The sequence below is a fragment of the Astyanax mexicanus genome, chromosome 11, assembly GCF_023375975.1.
Source record: "Astyanax mexicanus isolate ESR-SI-001 chromosome 11, AstMex3_surface, whole genome shotgun sequence".
Lineage (NCBI taxonomy): Eukaryota > Metazoa > Chordata > Actinopteri > Characiformes > Acestrorhamphidae > Astyanax > Astyanax mexicanus.
In genome coordinates this window covers 47,501,276-47,514,387 of record NC_064418.1, presented here as the reverse complement: position 1 = coordinate 47,514,387, position 13,112 = coordinate 47,501,276, and the positions used below count along the sequence as shown (strand labels likewise).

The window sequence follows — 13,112 nt, the reverse complement described above, 5'->3', positions numbered from 1 at the left end:
AAAAATAACTGTATTAGTGCTACAATCTATTTTAAAATATTAAACAATCTAAGAAACGTTTAATATTTTAAAATAGATTAGATTTTTGTTTATTTATTTAGTCATATGTATCTTGTATTTTATCAATTCCAAAGTACATCCTTTTTTAATAAACAAATTCAGAATATGTATACTGTTATTGATTACAACACATTTCTACGTTTTTAGGGTGTAATAGTGAATAAATACTGCATATTGGCAGTGTTGAATCGATGTTTGTGGATCGATTGATCTTGCTGTTTCGGGGAAGGGGTCAACAAAGACGTTCTTTTAACTTGTTTGTTAATTTTCGCTTTGCGAAGCTCTTTGGGAAACACTCACAGAACTGGCTCGTTCTTTACTCACGTCATTCGTTAGTTCAATCGTTATTCGCTAAGATTGATTGTTTTCGGGAAACCCACCCCTGCTCAGTCACTCTTAATCAACTAATTAATCAGTATACATTTTTATTTTTTCAGAAACTGCACAGAGACGTTATGCTTACTTCCAAAAATGGGAAAAAAATGAGAGCTATGACAGTGTTCTCTGAGAGCCTGAGGTTTATGAAAGATCACGCTCTGGAGACGATTGGAAAACACACTGCTGGAGTGAAGTACTCAGCTTCTGATGCTACGTGGATTTTGACGGTTCCAGCCATTTGGAGCGCTGCAGCTAAACAGTTCATGAGAGAAGCAGCTACAGAGGTGAGATGATGTGCATTGTTACATGTTGGTGCACTATTGTTACATATAAGTGCATTAGTACATATTAGTTCTTAATGGCTTTATTTTTAACTCTTCCATTACTTTTAATATATTCTTTAGGTAGTTTTGAAACCAGTACTTTTGAGCTGATGATCTATACTTCTACCTACGGAGTAAAGAATTAATACGTTTCACACCTTTGTCAGCTGTCCACTTTGCATTACCAGGCTGTGAAATACAGTTTCTGTCTGTACCACTTCTGTTTTGTTTCTCGCCTTCACCGCCTCCAGCTCCCATTCTCCTGCTACCCTGACCCTGTTTTAGTGTGCAACCTCCACAGCGGCATTATCTTTGGGTTTTTCTTGACTTTTTGTCTCACCCGCTTCCTCCTGATTTTCTTATAACCTCCTATAATTATTCCTTGTTGTCTTTTTAGCAAATTAAGTTTTAGATGGTTTTGCGTTTATCCTCCCCGCTTTTCTGTACAATTAGCCGCCTAGATGTTGCCACCTGCAAAAATTCCTGAAAAGTCCATCATTGTTGATGTTTTAGCCCCCAGCCTGGTGCCCAACACAGTCCTACTCCAGCATCGGCAACATGATTTCTCTTCTCGGGCACCAATGTTTTCACATCCACATCCACATTTCACTCACTCCCTCAGGATCAGTGCACTTTACGCCTTTTATCTTGGACATTGGTCATCCCAGGCTTACCACAGTTGCACTAGATTTCACACACAAGACCACTTTATTACCCAAGAATGTTTAACGGCAATCTATTTTTTCACTCACCCTGTGTTTGCCTCCCCATTTCAGGGGCAAGGTTCATCCTAGCAAAACACATTATTTATTATAAAAATAAGTGTGATTTGTGGTGAAATGTACTAAACATTGCATAAAAAAATAAAGAATATTGTGTAAAACATTTTAGGCGGGTCTGGTGACGGAGTCTGAGCCTGACAGACTGATCATAGCTCTGGAACATGAGGCTGCATCTGTGTGGTGTAAACAGTTGACACACAAACAGTTTATGGAGGAAGATCTTACAGAAGCAGAGGCAATAATGAAAGTTCCAGGAACTCAGTACATGGTGGCGGACTGTGGAGGTATGTAGAGATGGACATGTTCATCTTACTTTTTTCTACAAACAGGAGCAAATTTGATTTCATGTAGTTATAGTTATTTTTACCTCAAAGAGAGGCTGTAATTCTGCCATTGTGTATATCACAATACCTACATTTAGATTGTGAATCTGAACATTAGATTAGCAGAAGGTGGGACTTCAGTCATGTTGTCCTCCAAAATGTAGTCACTGCATAGCTACAACTAGAATGTGAGTTTATAAAATGTATTTGGATTCTTTTTTAGGTGTGAACATCAACATTACTGTGCATGAGGTGATGGAGGGGGGTCATCTAAAGGAGTTGAACTGGGCAACAAAAACATTTGTGGATCCTAAGCCAATAGACAAACACTTCAAGGAGTGCCTCAGAGAGACATTTTATGAGAAAATGTGTGATGCGTTGGAAGAAAAACATCCCAGTGATCTGCAGAAGTTAATGTATGACTATAATGGAGATTTTAAATTTCTGTCTAATTTAGAACAGCTAGTCAGGAAAGTTGAAGAGAAAGGAGCCAGCAGTAGGGGAAGTCCTGAAACACAACGCAGAATCCTTCAGATAGGAGATAAGCTAAAATTACTACATGACAACAGGATCAGAAGCATAGAAAGCCTGATTAGAGAAATATTGACAGGCCGCAAAATCAGCTACATGTTTTTAGTTGGAGGCTTTGCTCTGAGTCCGTACGTGTACAGCTTTGTGAAAGAGAAGTTTGAGGGGAGGTGTAAGGTGCTCTGTCCTGCTGATGCTCAGATGGCTGTTCTGAATGGAGCCGTTACATTTGGGATGAGGCAGAATGTGGTGGAATCACGGATCAGTCGTTACACTTATGGAATTAAAATTGTGGAGGAGTTTGATCAGACCAGACACAGGGGTAAGCGCAAATATGTGACAAAGGAAGGAAAGGCGTACTGTAATGATTGCTTTCACTGTTTTGTAAAGAAGAATGAATCTGTCAGTTTTGATGAAGTCAGTGAGTTCGACTTTAATCCAGTTGAGAGAGACCAAAAACATGTGCAGTTTGATTTGTACTACACTGAGAGCAAATCTGCTAGGTTTGTAGATGAGCCAGGCATGGTAAAGATTGGGTCTTTAGCAGTCTCAATGCCAGGGATCAAATCAGGCAGTCCTCGAACACTAAAACTTCAGGTGAAGGTTGGTTGCCCTGAGATGCAGGTGACTTTCATTGATGTTAATACTGGTGAGATCGGTTCAGTCAAACTGGCCCTCATGTCCAAATAATTACTCTGATCCAGAAATGTGCAGCTTTTGCTTTACACATTGTACTATGGATGCACTTCAGATTATTTCTAAAAATCAAATCTAGCTGAGCATTAGTTTATCATTGTTAATGATAAATCTGACAACAGAACATTGTATGTAGGAACGTAAATGTTTAAGTAAGGAATGTGTATTAAAGCATTGTAATTGTTTTCTTGAGAAATGGACCAAGAGAAAAACAGTCCAGCGTTGCTTTTTTTTTATTTTCTGTAAACAATGATTTGTATTAGCATCAGTGATCTAGTGTGGGTTTGTTGGTTTGTATTTACAGATGAATTATGATTATAGTTATATATTTGGTGTAAAGAGATTGCCAGATTATACAAATAAGAAAATGTGAATGTATTCAAGGGATGTTGTGTTTCTGATAATGCATGAAATTAAATGTACACATTTTTTGTTTTTGTTGAATTATGCATGAAATGTATCCAACACTGCATTGTAGCCAAAAACTCAATAAAATCTTTAATAAAAATATAAAGTAGGCATAACTGTGTTTATGAGTATCATTTCAAAGTAGTTTCAATAACAAGACAAACAGTAGTGGACAAAAGTATAAGATTTTTAAAAAATATTATGAAACACCAAAGCAACCACATGGTGTACAACAGCAAGAACATAGCAACCACTTAGCGACACCCTAGCAACCACAACACAACATCACAGCAACAACCCGAAATACCTCAGAACCTTTCAGAAACACATCTAAAACTATCTGTAAATAATAAAAAAAAACAATACAATCACCTGGGAAATCACAGCAATCACCTTGCAGCCTACCAACATTACAATAAACACAAATAAATATAACGATAGAAAGGTCAAATCGCAGCACCCCCACAAATTAGCACACAGTACATGTGTCTACAGAGTAAGCAGGCATTTCATTATGAAGGATATCTTATACAAATCATGCACCAGTCATTTTCTTTATTTCCACCTCGTAATAGACGAGGTGCCTTGTAGCAGCCTTGTAGAAACACAATAGAAGCTACACAGAACCCCAATAAAAAAAAGTAACAAACGAATATAAACCACCTAGCAACTACATATCACCTCCAGAGAAACTACTTTTTTGTATATGATATCATTATAAATATGCTGGTATGCAACAGCATACCAATCCTATCGCAACACAACCGCAACCAGCGATGTTTCAGTGATGGCTGACATATAAGTAAATACAATTAAACAGACATTTTATGAAGAGGAACTTAATCAAAGTGTGTTCAGAAATTGTTCCTAATGCCACTCAATATAATAAAACACAATTACAATTGTGTTTTACAACTCTCACACCCCGTTACAGCTCACAAACCACGCACAAACATCATATAACATTAAAACTGAAACAAACCTGAAATCAGTGGTAAGTTAGAGTATTTACCTATAAATAAATCTATATAACAATATATAACAATAAGAAAACAAATAAACATTTAGTCAGTGAGAGTGTCTACCTGTAATTAATTGTAAATATTATTATAATAAACTCAAATAAACATAAAGTCAGTGATCAGTGAGAGTGTCTATCTGTAATTAAATCTATATACAATTAGAATAAACTCAAATAAACATAAAGTCAGTGATCAGTGAGACTGTCTACCTGTAATTAAATCTATATAAAATTAGAATAAACTCAAATAAACATAAAGTCAATGATCAGTGAGACAGTCTACCTGTAATTAACTATATATAATATTATAATAAACTTAAATAAACATAAAGTCAGTGATCAGTGGGAGTGTCTACCTGCAATTAGCTCTATATAACATTAGAATACTAAACCCAAATGAACATACAGTCAGTGGGCAGTGAGAGTGTCTATCTGTAATTAACTCTATATAACATTAGAATACTAAAACCAAATGAACATACAGTCAGTGGTCAGTGAGCGTGTCTACCTGTAATTAATTGTAAATATTATTATAATAAACTCAAATGAACATACAGTCAGTGGTCAGTGAGCGTGTCTACCTGTAATTAAATCTATATAAAATTAGAATAAACTCAAATAAACATAAAGTCAATGATCGATGAGAGTGTCTAACTGTAATTAACTATATATAATATTATAATAAACTTAAATAAACATAAAGTCAGTGATCAGTGAGAGTGTCTATCTGTAATTAGCTCTACATAACATTAAAATAAACCCAAATAAACAATAGATAGATAGATAGATAGATAGATAGATAGATAGATAGATAGATAGATAGATAGATAGATAGATACTTTATTGATACATACTTTACTTCTAGATAATAATAATAAAAAAAATAAAGTAAAATTATAAAGTCAGTGTTCAGTGAGAGTGTCTACCTGTAATTAACTCTATATAACATTAGAATACTAAACCCAAATAAACATAAAGAATAAAGACAGTAATCAGTGAGTGTCTACCCGTAATTAACTCTTGATTGTGGATTTTTTTCATTACAGCTGGATATTGATGGTGCTGCAGCTCCCTCTGCTGTTAGAAGCACTTCACTGCAACAAACAAGACGTTTTTTCATATAATATTACAGCTAATAAATTAATAATATTCCTGAGAACATTTTACACACCATCAGTTTATCCTGCATGCCTGATGCTACTTTCTTTGATTTATTATTTCAATTTATTATTTGTGTGTTTATTATTTTATTTTTACTCAAATCTAAAATGATGACCCCATAATCAGTTTATATATGTGTTGAGCGTACAACGTTTAGTTTTATAGTAAAACATAGCGTTTATGTTTTTTACTGAGCCAAATGTTTTTTTTTCATCACAGCAACTATTGTATATTAATTACATCAAAATGACTGCAGAGCTTCAAAGAGTTAATTTGTTTTTTGTAACTCTTTTTATCTTTAACTCATGTTAAAACATGACATTATCAGCTAATTATTTTTATATAATATCAGTCTGAAATAAATACAGCATAAACTCTAAACAATAAAGGGAAATCTGTAAATCTGTAATGCAAACAACAAGCCATTGTACATTGAATGTCTGTAACATAAAACTGATTTCAAAATGATGTAATTTTATCATTTTCTCATGATGTACACCAAGTTTCCCAGCAGTGAGATGGAATGCTGTGTGTGTGATGACTAAGGTGTGTGTAGAAATAACTCCTGTATTATTTGATTCTCTTCTAAAAAAGCACTGTTTAGAAGAAGATCAACTAGCCAGTGAGATCGCAGTGAGAGCTAGTCACGCTAAAGTACAGCTTCAAAACATGGTGGAGGTAGTTTCACACACTTTTACTGTAACAAAGACTTTTTCTATTATAATACAAAGTTCATGACTTACATTTTATAAACAGAAAATGAATGCGGAATGATAAACAGGGACGGAACAAGACAATGAGTGGTGTGACATAAATAAATCAGCCTAAATTGAGCCACACTGATGGAAGATTAGGAAAAACTTGGTAGTGAGCTAAAGCTAAAACTTGGATAAAATTGTAAAAAGTGTAAAATAACTGGCTAGTGTCTGTCACAGTAGATCCCATTTATTTGGACACAGATATTTTAATGCGTTAAGATGGGAAATCTGGTTTGCTTCAAAGGGAATAAAATTAAATAATGTATTTACATTTTTCTACCAGTAGATTTCACACTAGAGCACCAGCATCTCAGCATCAGCTTCAACTGCTCTGATTCTAGTAACATTGCACTATTAAGCTCCACACTTTAACATTTTTGTACTGTGTAGTGTTTCAGCACATTTTCCAAAATATTGTTAGCAATTTGTTATTTGCTGCTATATTAATGTATGTGTAACGAAAGGAGCAGACGGGAGGCGGACGTATAAGCGGGTAAGAACAAAGGATTTAATAAATAACAAATAAATAAACAAACAAACAGGGAATTAGCGAGAAAATATATAAATATAAACAAACAGGGAAACAAACAAAGAGCTAAGCTAAACAGATAATAAACTAAATAAAGCTATGGATAAATACAAGGGATAAATACGTAAATATATACAGGTATTAACAAAGAAACAGACAGGAAATAAACATGACAGGAAATATACGTGAAATACAGGGAACTAGAAATAAACAAGAGATAAACGGAGCGTAACGAAAACCATGAACAAACTAAAGCAAACGTGGCGAGACAAACAACAGAGGAAGGTGCAAAGACCAACGGATAAACATAGACAAAAGGGTACTGTATATACTAACATGAAACAATGAACACCTGGGGAGACAGGTAACGAGGGGCAGAGCTACAAATTACACACTTGACGGAAAACTACTGGAGAAACACACTAGGAAAGAAGGAAAACACAGGGAAACATAGAGAGGCTGTGACAGTATGAAGTGTTGGTATGAAGCATTTCTTAACTGGACACGTTCTGGGCGGGTTGTGAACAGCTTGTTTAAAATAAATATATATTTTTTAAAAACTTTAAATAATTAATCCTCATCTGATTTTGTGCTCTCCTTTATATTGGGGGAGAAAGAGGCAGAATGTTTCTTACTAACGTAAATTAAATACCTATTTTTGTGTCCTTATTTACTTTATGCTGTTTTGATCTTTAAATTTAATGTAGTAACTTTTATACATGTGGTTGTCATGTTCCTCCTCAATTTCTTAAAAAAAATCTCTTAATTTCCCTTTGCATGCATATACATGTTTAAATGGGTTTTTGAAGGCTATTCAAAATACATTTGTCTGTTTGGTACCACTTTAAAATAAGACTACCTTTATAAAGAGTTTATAAATGGTTTTACAATTAGTTTATTAATGGCTACTAATTAGGTTGTAAATCGTTAATAATCAGTTATAACACAAACGCAGAAATGTACGTAGACCTGTTGTTTGCCAAATAGTGAACCCACAGCCATCTATATTGTTGCCCTTCCTACGTATGTGTTATAACTGATTATTAATTATTTTTAAGGCATTTACAACCTAATTAGTAACCATTAATAAACTAATTGTAAACCAGTTATAAACCCTTTATAAAGGTATTCTTATTTTAAAGTGGTACCGTTTGTATTGTATTCTATAAAAGTGGGTCGTGACTTAATGACCATGAGACCAGTTGAACCCCTGGGTTATATCATCTTTAGTATCAGCTGCAGGGATTCACCAGACTGTTTAATGACTGTTACAGTGCCCCCTGTAGTCTGGTACAGTTAACTCCTCCTATAGGGAGAAGCTGTAGCATTTGCACTCGCTCTGCTTTCAGCTGAAATGTTCACAAACATTTTGAGCTAAAACAATTCATAGGATCGTTTTTATCAGTCAACCAAACAATCTGTATCAGATACAGCAGAACTGCATGCTTTCTTTACTCAGACAGTGGCGCTCAGGCTGACGATCGAACTGACCACAAATCATAATGGACGCTGCTGTGGGCAGCTGATATTGGATTTGCTGTTCCAGTAAAGTGTCTGAGTGCAGATGTAGTTGTGATGAAGCTGGCACATGCTCTCAGCAGCTCAATACATGTGCCTCTGTCCCACCACTCACTCACTCACTCATCCTGTGCTCACATGAGGCACAGCGTTTATATAAAGTCATGAGGAATATATAGTAGCTAATGAGTGTCTAAATATCTGCACATTAAATGGGTTCTGTAAAAGTGATTTTATCTTTAATAAACCCAGAATCAACACTTTGGGAACAGTTGTCATTAACAACCTATATGAGGCTTTTAGGCTCTTACAATTCACTGCTTTATAACATTAAGGATTTAGAGTATTAGCACAATAAGGTGCTTCACGATGCTCATTGCTATCTTACACCCTCTCAACAGTCTATTTTTACACCTTGTGCCTGCGCTGTTAAAATAGAGTCAAAGTGAAGTGTGTTCAGGTAAATATCTGGCATGTTTCTATTTTGGTGGTGGGAAATACTGGTGCTCCACTGACTGATTTAAACCATGACAACAGTCAGCAGTCAGCAAGCTCAGCACATGTACACCCCTATTTGTTACACACACAAATAAATGCCCTGCAGCTTTTACATTAATAATAACCAGAATAAAGAATAAAATAACATTGCTGTTTCCTTAAATTATCTCCTGGTGTACCTTCACAGCATGAAGGCACAGGTCAGTATCCTCTGCTGAGACGTTTAAAAGTGCCACGCTGTTAAGATACGAACGCGCCAAAGTCAAAGTGCACCTGCCTCTTAAAGGGAATGACAACAGGCACAGTGATTGGTTTATTTCACATTACGCAAAAAAGTACACCCATGATTAATTAAGATAATTAGTACACGCCTTTTGTATGTTTCGAGTGTATATTTGGTGGCCTCACAATACCAAAAACACACTAACATGCTCTTAATCAAGCTATCAAGCTAATAAATCGCTAAAACAGAGCCCCAAGACTTTTGGGCTTTTGCTCTTTAGGGCTATGACATGCTGGCCTAGATCTTTTTAGCATTAGACAGACAGACAGACAGACAGACAGACAGGCAGGTATAGATTTTTTGAGCTGTTAGGCTTTAGGGCTTGACGGCTCAGGGTCTTTTAAGGCTTTTGTTGTTGTATAGGCTTTTGTAGTCAGTGGTGCACTTGTGTTTTCCGTTGCCAATATGCCAGAAATTTACATGAACACACCTCATTTCCAGATCACCACGCCCATCAGTGTAGATATATTCACAAGCACCTCTGCTATTTAAACGATGCAGGCAGAAGGCATGAAAGTAGACTGTGGGCAGGGTGTAAGATAGCAACAAGCATCGCAACATGCCTTGCACAGGGTGTTAGATAGTGCACTATCTTACCTGGTTACACTTATACTGTAAATCCTCAGAACCTCTAACCTGTGGGCTGTAATAAGAAAAGCCACTGTGGATGAACACTACTGGGCTTTGTTCTGTATCTCTCTCACTACCCCATCAGATCTCGCCCTGGGGTGTAAAATCAGCTGCTGCAGACAATCCAGAGTTCATGCAGCTTTAGGAAGAGCAGTAAAGAAAGGATGATCTCATCACACATTCCTCACACACTCTACCTGCTGGCTTAAAGCGATAGTTCAGCAAATAAAAGATGCATTATAAACTGCATGTAATTACCCTTCTCTTACCATCTGAATAGAGAAAATACCTGTTTCCCTAAAATGGTTTGCACTAAGATGTGTGTGTGTGGAAAAACACTTTAAAAAGGTATTATGAAGAAGATTTGTTAACAAAATGGTAATTATGTGAAGTGTATGTAAAAATTGGTCATTTGTAGGCACGGCTCTGGCATATTTCATTTTTTACTTGTAATTTTACGTGATATTTTAGAGTAAATTGTCAAAAATATGTACACCTATTTACCTGCATATTCTTGTGCAAATAGACTGGGAGAAACTTCAGTAATTTTGTGTACAGTTACGAAACAATTCTTTTAACTCCAAAAATATTTTCTGATATTTCATTGACCTTTAAAAGCTGTTTAAAATTAAAATTGTCAATATCCAATGAAAAACAAGTGTTTCCATTTTTTGGTTGTTTTTTTTGTTTACTACAAAAATAATTAGAACACACAAACTGTCTCTTACACTGTGACAAAATTTCATAATGAATGGACCAATAGAAATTCTCCAAAATGACCTGAAATAACCTTTTTTTACATTGACTTCCATTGAAAGATAAGAAGGTTTTGGAGATATCTGTTAATTCATTGGACAGTGACGAAATATTACATGGATTTCTTTATATTAAATCACACAACACCTTCCAATACACAATGCTTTCTTCCCTTTTTAATAAATAAAATATTTGATATTTTTCTGAGAAGAAGGATACAAGGGATATTTTATAAATATAATGTAAAAATCTTGTTCAGGATGTTTTTATTACAGCGCAGAGGAAGCTTCATAATTAACCCTCAGCCCTCTTAACTCCCTGCAGGAGCACGAGCAGCAATCAGACAAAGATCCACAACAATGGACCCATCTGAGTCTGAGGGAGTGGTGGGGGGGAATGGTGGGGGATGGGAGTGTAGTGGGCGGGGCTAAACCTGTCTGTTCCTCCTCTGCACCCCTCTGCCCCTAGAGAGTAACTCCATTAACTCAGGCAGACCCCTTTTGTTCAGCACAACCAGGCCTTTCTCACTGAGTATTAAAGTGATAGTTCACTGAGGGGTCCAATCTAGACCAATCTGATTATCCTGGCTTAATATAACCCTCACCACAAATGTAGGTGATCAGAACAGATGTTCCGCATGAGGTTTCCTGGTTTACAACCACTGAGGAACCACAGAGGAACCACAGAGGAACCACAGAGGAACCATGGAGAGGAAGTGTGACCTACCTGATCAACAGAACAAGAACACAACAGTCTCTATTAGACTTATAGATACTTGCTTATGGGTCAATTAATACAATATAATATAATATAATATAATATAATATAAAGTAAGATAATATAATATAATATTATATAATATAACAGCGTAGTTGTTTACATTTCATACAAAGACTGTATAACTATACATTTGTCAAAAATTTTAAACAAAAAAAAAGGGATTTAAACCTTTACTTTAAAGGTACAATAAGTAGTTTTTCTTTAAAACACCTTTATAATGAATCTAAACCAAAGAAATAAGAAATACCCAACAATAAAAATCACTAAATCTTACATAGTGGCATATTGTGAGGGTACAAAGCAGTTTGAGAAATGTAAAATGTCTTTCTTTTTAGAATAAACATGTGGTAAAATTCTACATATTGCACCTTTAAAGAATCTTTTCTACATTTAATGCAGTTTTCTTTGCCAGATTGCCTGGGTTTTAGCTTCTGAATCTGCCCACTGCCATTCTCCCAGTCCCATTTCCACACACCGAGTTGCCAGGTATAGTACTCAACAGCATGCAATCAGTGTGCTGCAGCCATGGAAACAGGCAAGCTGGCTATTGTTCTGGTAAACAGGTAATCACTGTGCTTCAGTAAGGTTTGCTAACCATACCTAGGTAATTTACCATTTCTAGCATAGTGAAGCTGGATATTTTGAACACTGAAGCATATAAATTCACTGATTAGCAATAGAGTAAGACTTGTCGTCGCATGCCACTGTTTGTCAATCTGGCAACCCGCGTGGGCTTTGCGTCTGGGGCTGAAAACTCAACTCAGTGTTTGTAAATTGGACTCCTGTAGCTGTTTCACACACTGAGCTTAAAGAGGTAAAGCTTTATGGTTAAGTTGTCCATCCTGTCGCAGTAAAATATCACAGTAATTAAACCATTTTTTTGTCCACACTTTGATTGTCCAGCCTGATTTGCAACACATGCGTGACAGGAAAGGAAAATTGAAAATATAAAGTGATTAAACAGAAAAATATATAATTTCTGTGTAGTCTGCCTTATGAAAATGAACATTTAAAATCTTAAGCAATTGTTGAAGGTTTTAAAGGCTAAAAAGACCAGTACTCTCATAATGACAGCAGTAGCAGCAGCCTAAAAGCAGAACAGTGTCCAGAGAGAGTAAGAAATTATGGTTAATTTAATTCATTGTTAAACTGTGGATTGAGTTAAATGTTAAATGTCTTGTTGGTGATGTCATCAGGACTATAAACAGTAGTGAGTTTGTGTGTGAACAGCATGGCTTTTGCTAAGGTCCATCACCAGCACCTGATACTGCTACACACACACACACACACACACACGCCTCTCTGTTTACACACTCACCACATGCCGCTGCTGATTAGAGGATCTGATGTTGACTTAACACTTTAGGTGGTCAGTTATTTTAAGAAGTGACAGATTTACAGTTTAAACAATGTCTTTGTTCTTAATATATACACCCCTCTACCTCTGTGTAATTATAGTACGTCCCATACGTGTTATGTATATGTGAATCAATCTGTCAGGTTATCAATGATGTATCATAATTGCATGACAACAATAAAACAATACAAATGTTTTAAACTGTTTTGAAATAAAATAATTGAAATATAAAGTTTATGTATATATATATACATATATATTTATCCACGTGTTTATCCACGATCACAGACATTCTGCAAGCAGTAATGCCGTTTATTAGTCAT

At 35.6% G+C, this 13,112-nt stretch overlaps 1 protein-coding gene across 1 annotated transcript in view; it reads left to right on the top strand.

Annotated features, from left to right (window-relative positions):
- LOC107197194 (heat shock 70 kDa protein 12A-like) overlaps window positions 1–3,292 on the top strand; it is an 83,520-nt gene extending 80,228 nt beyond the window's left edge. Inside the window, exons 11-13 of the mRNA XM_049484713.1 lie at window positions 498–722; window positions 1,653–1,827; window positions 2,090–3,292. Coding sequence (XP_049340670.1) covers window positions 498–722; window positions 1,653–1,827; window positions 2,090–3,084 — 1,395 coding nt within the window. The 3' untranslated portion in view covers window positions 3,085–3,292. The remainder of the gene's footprint in view (window positions 1–497; window positions 723–1,652; window positions 1,828–2,089) is intronic.
- The last annotated feature ends 9,820 nt before the right edge of the window (window positions 3,293–13,112 follow it).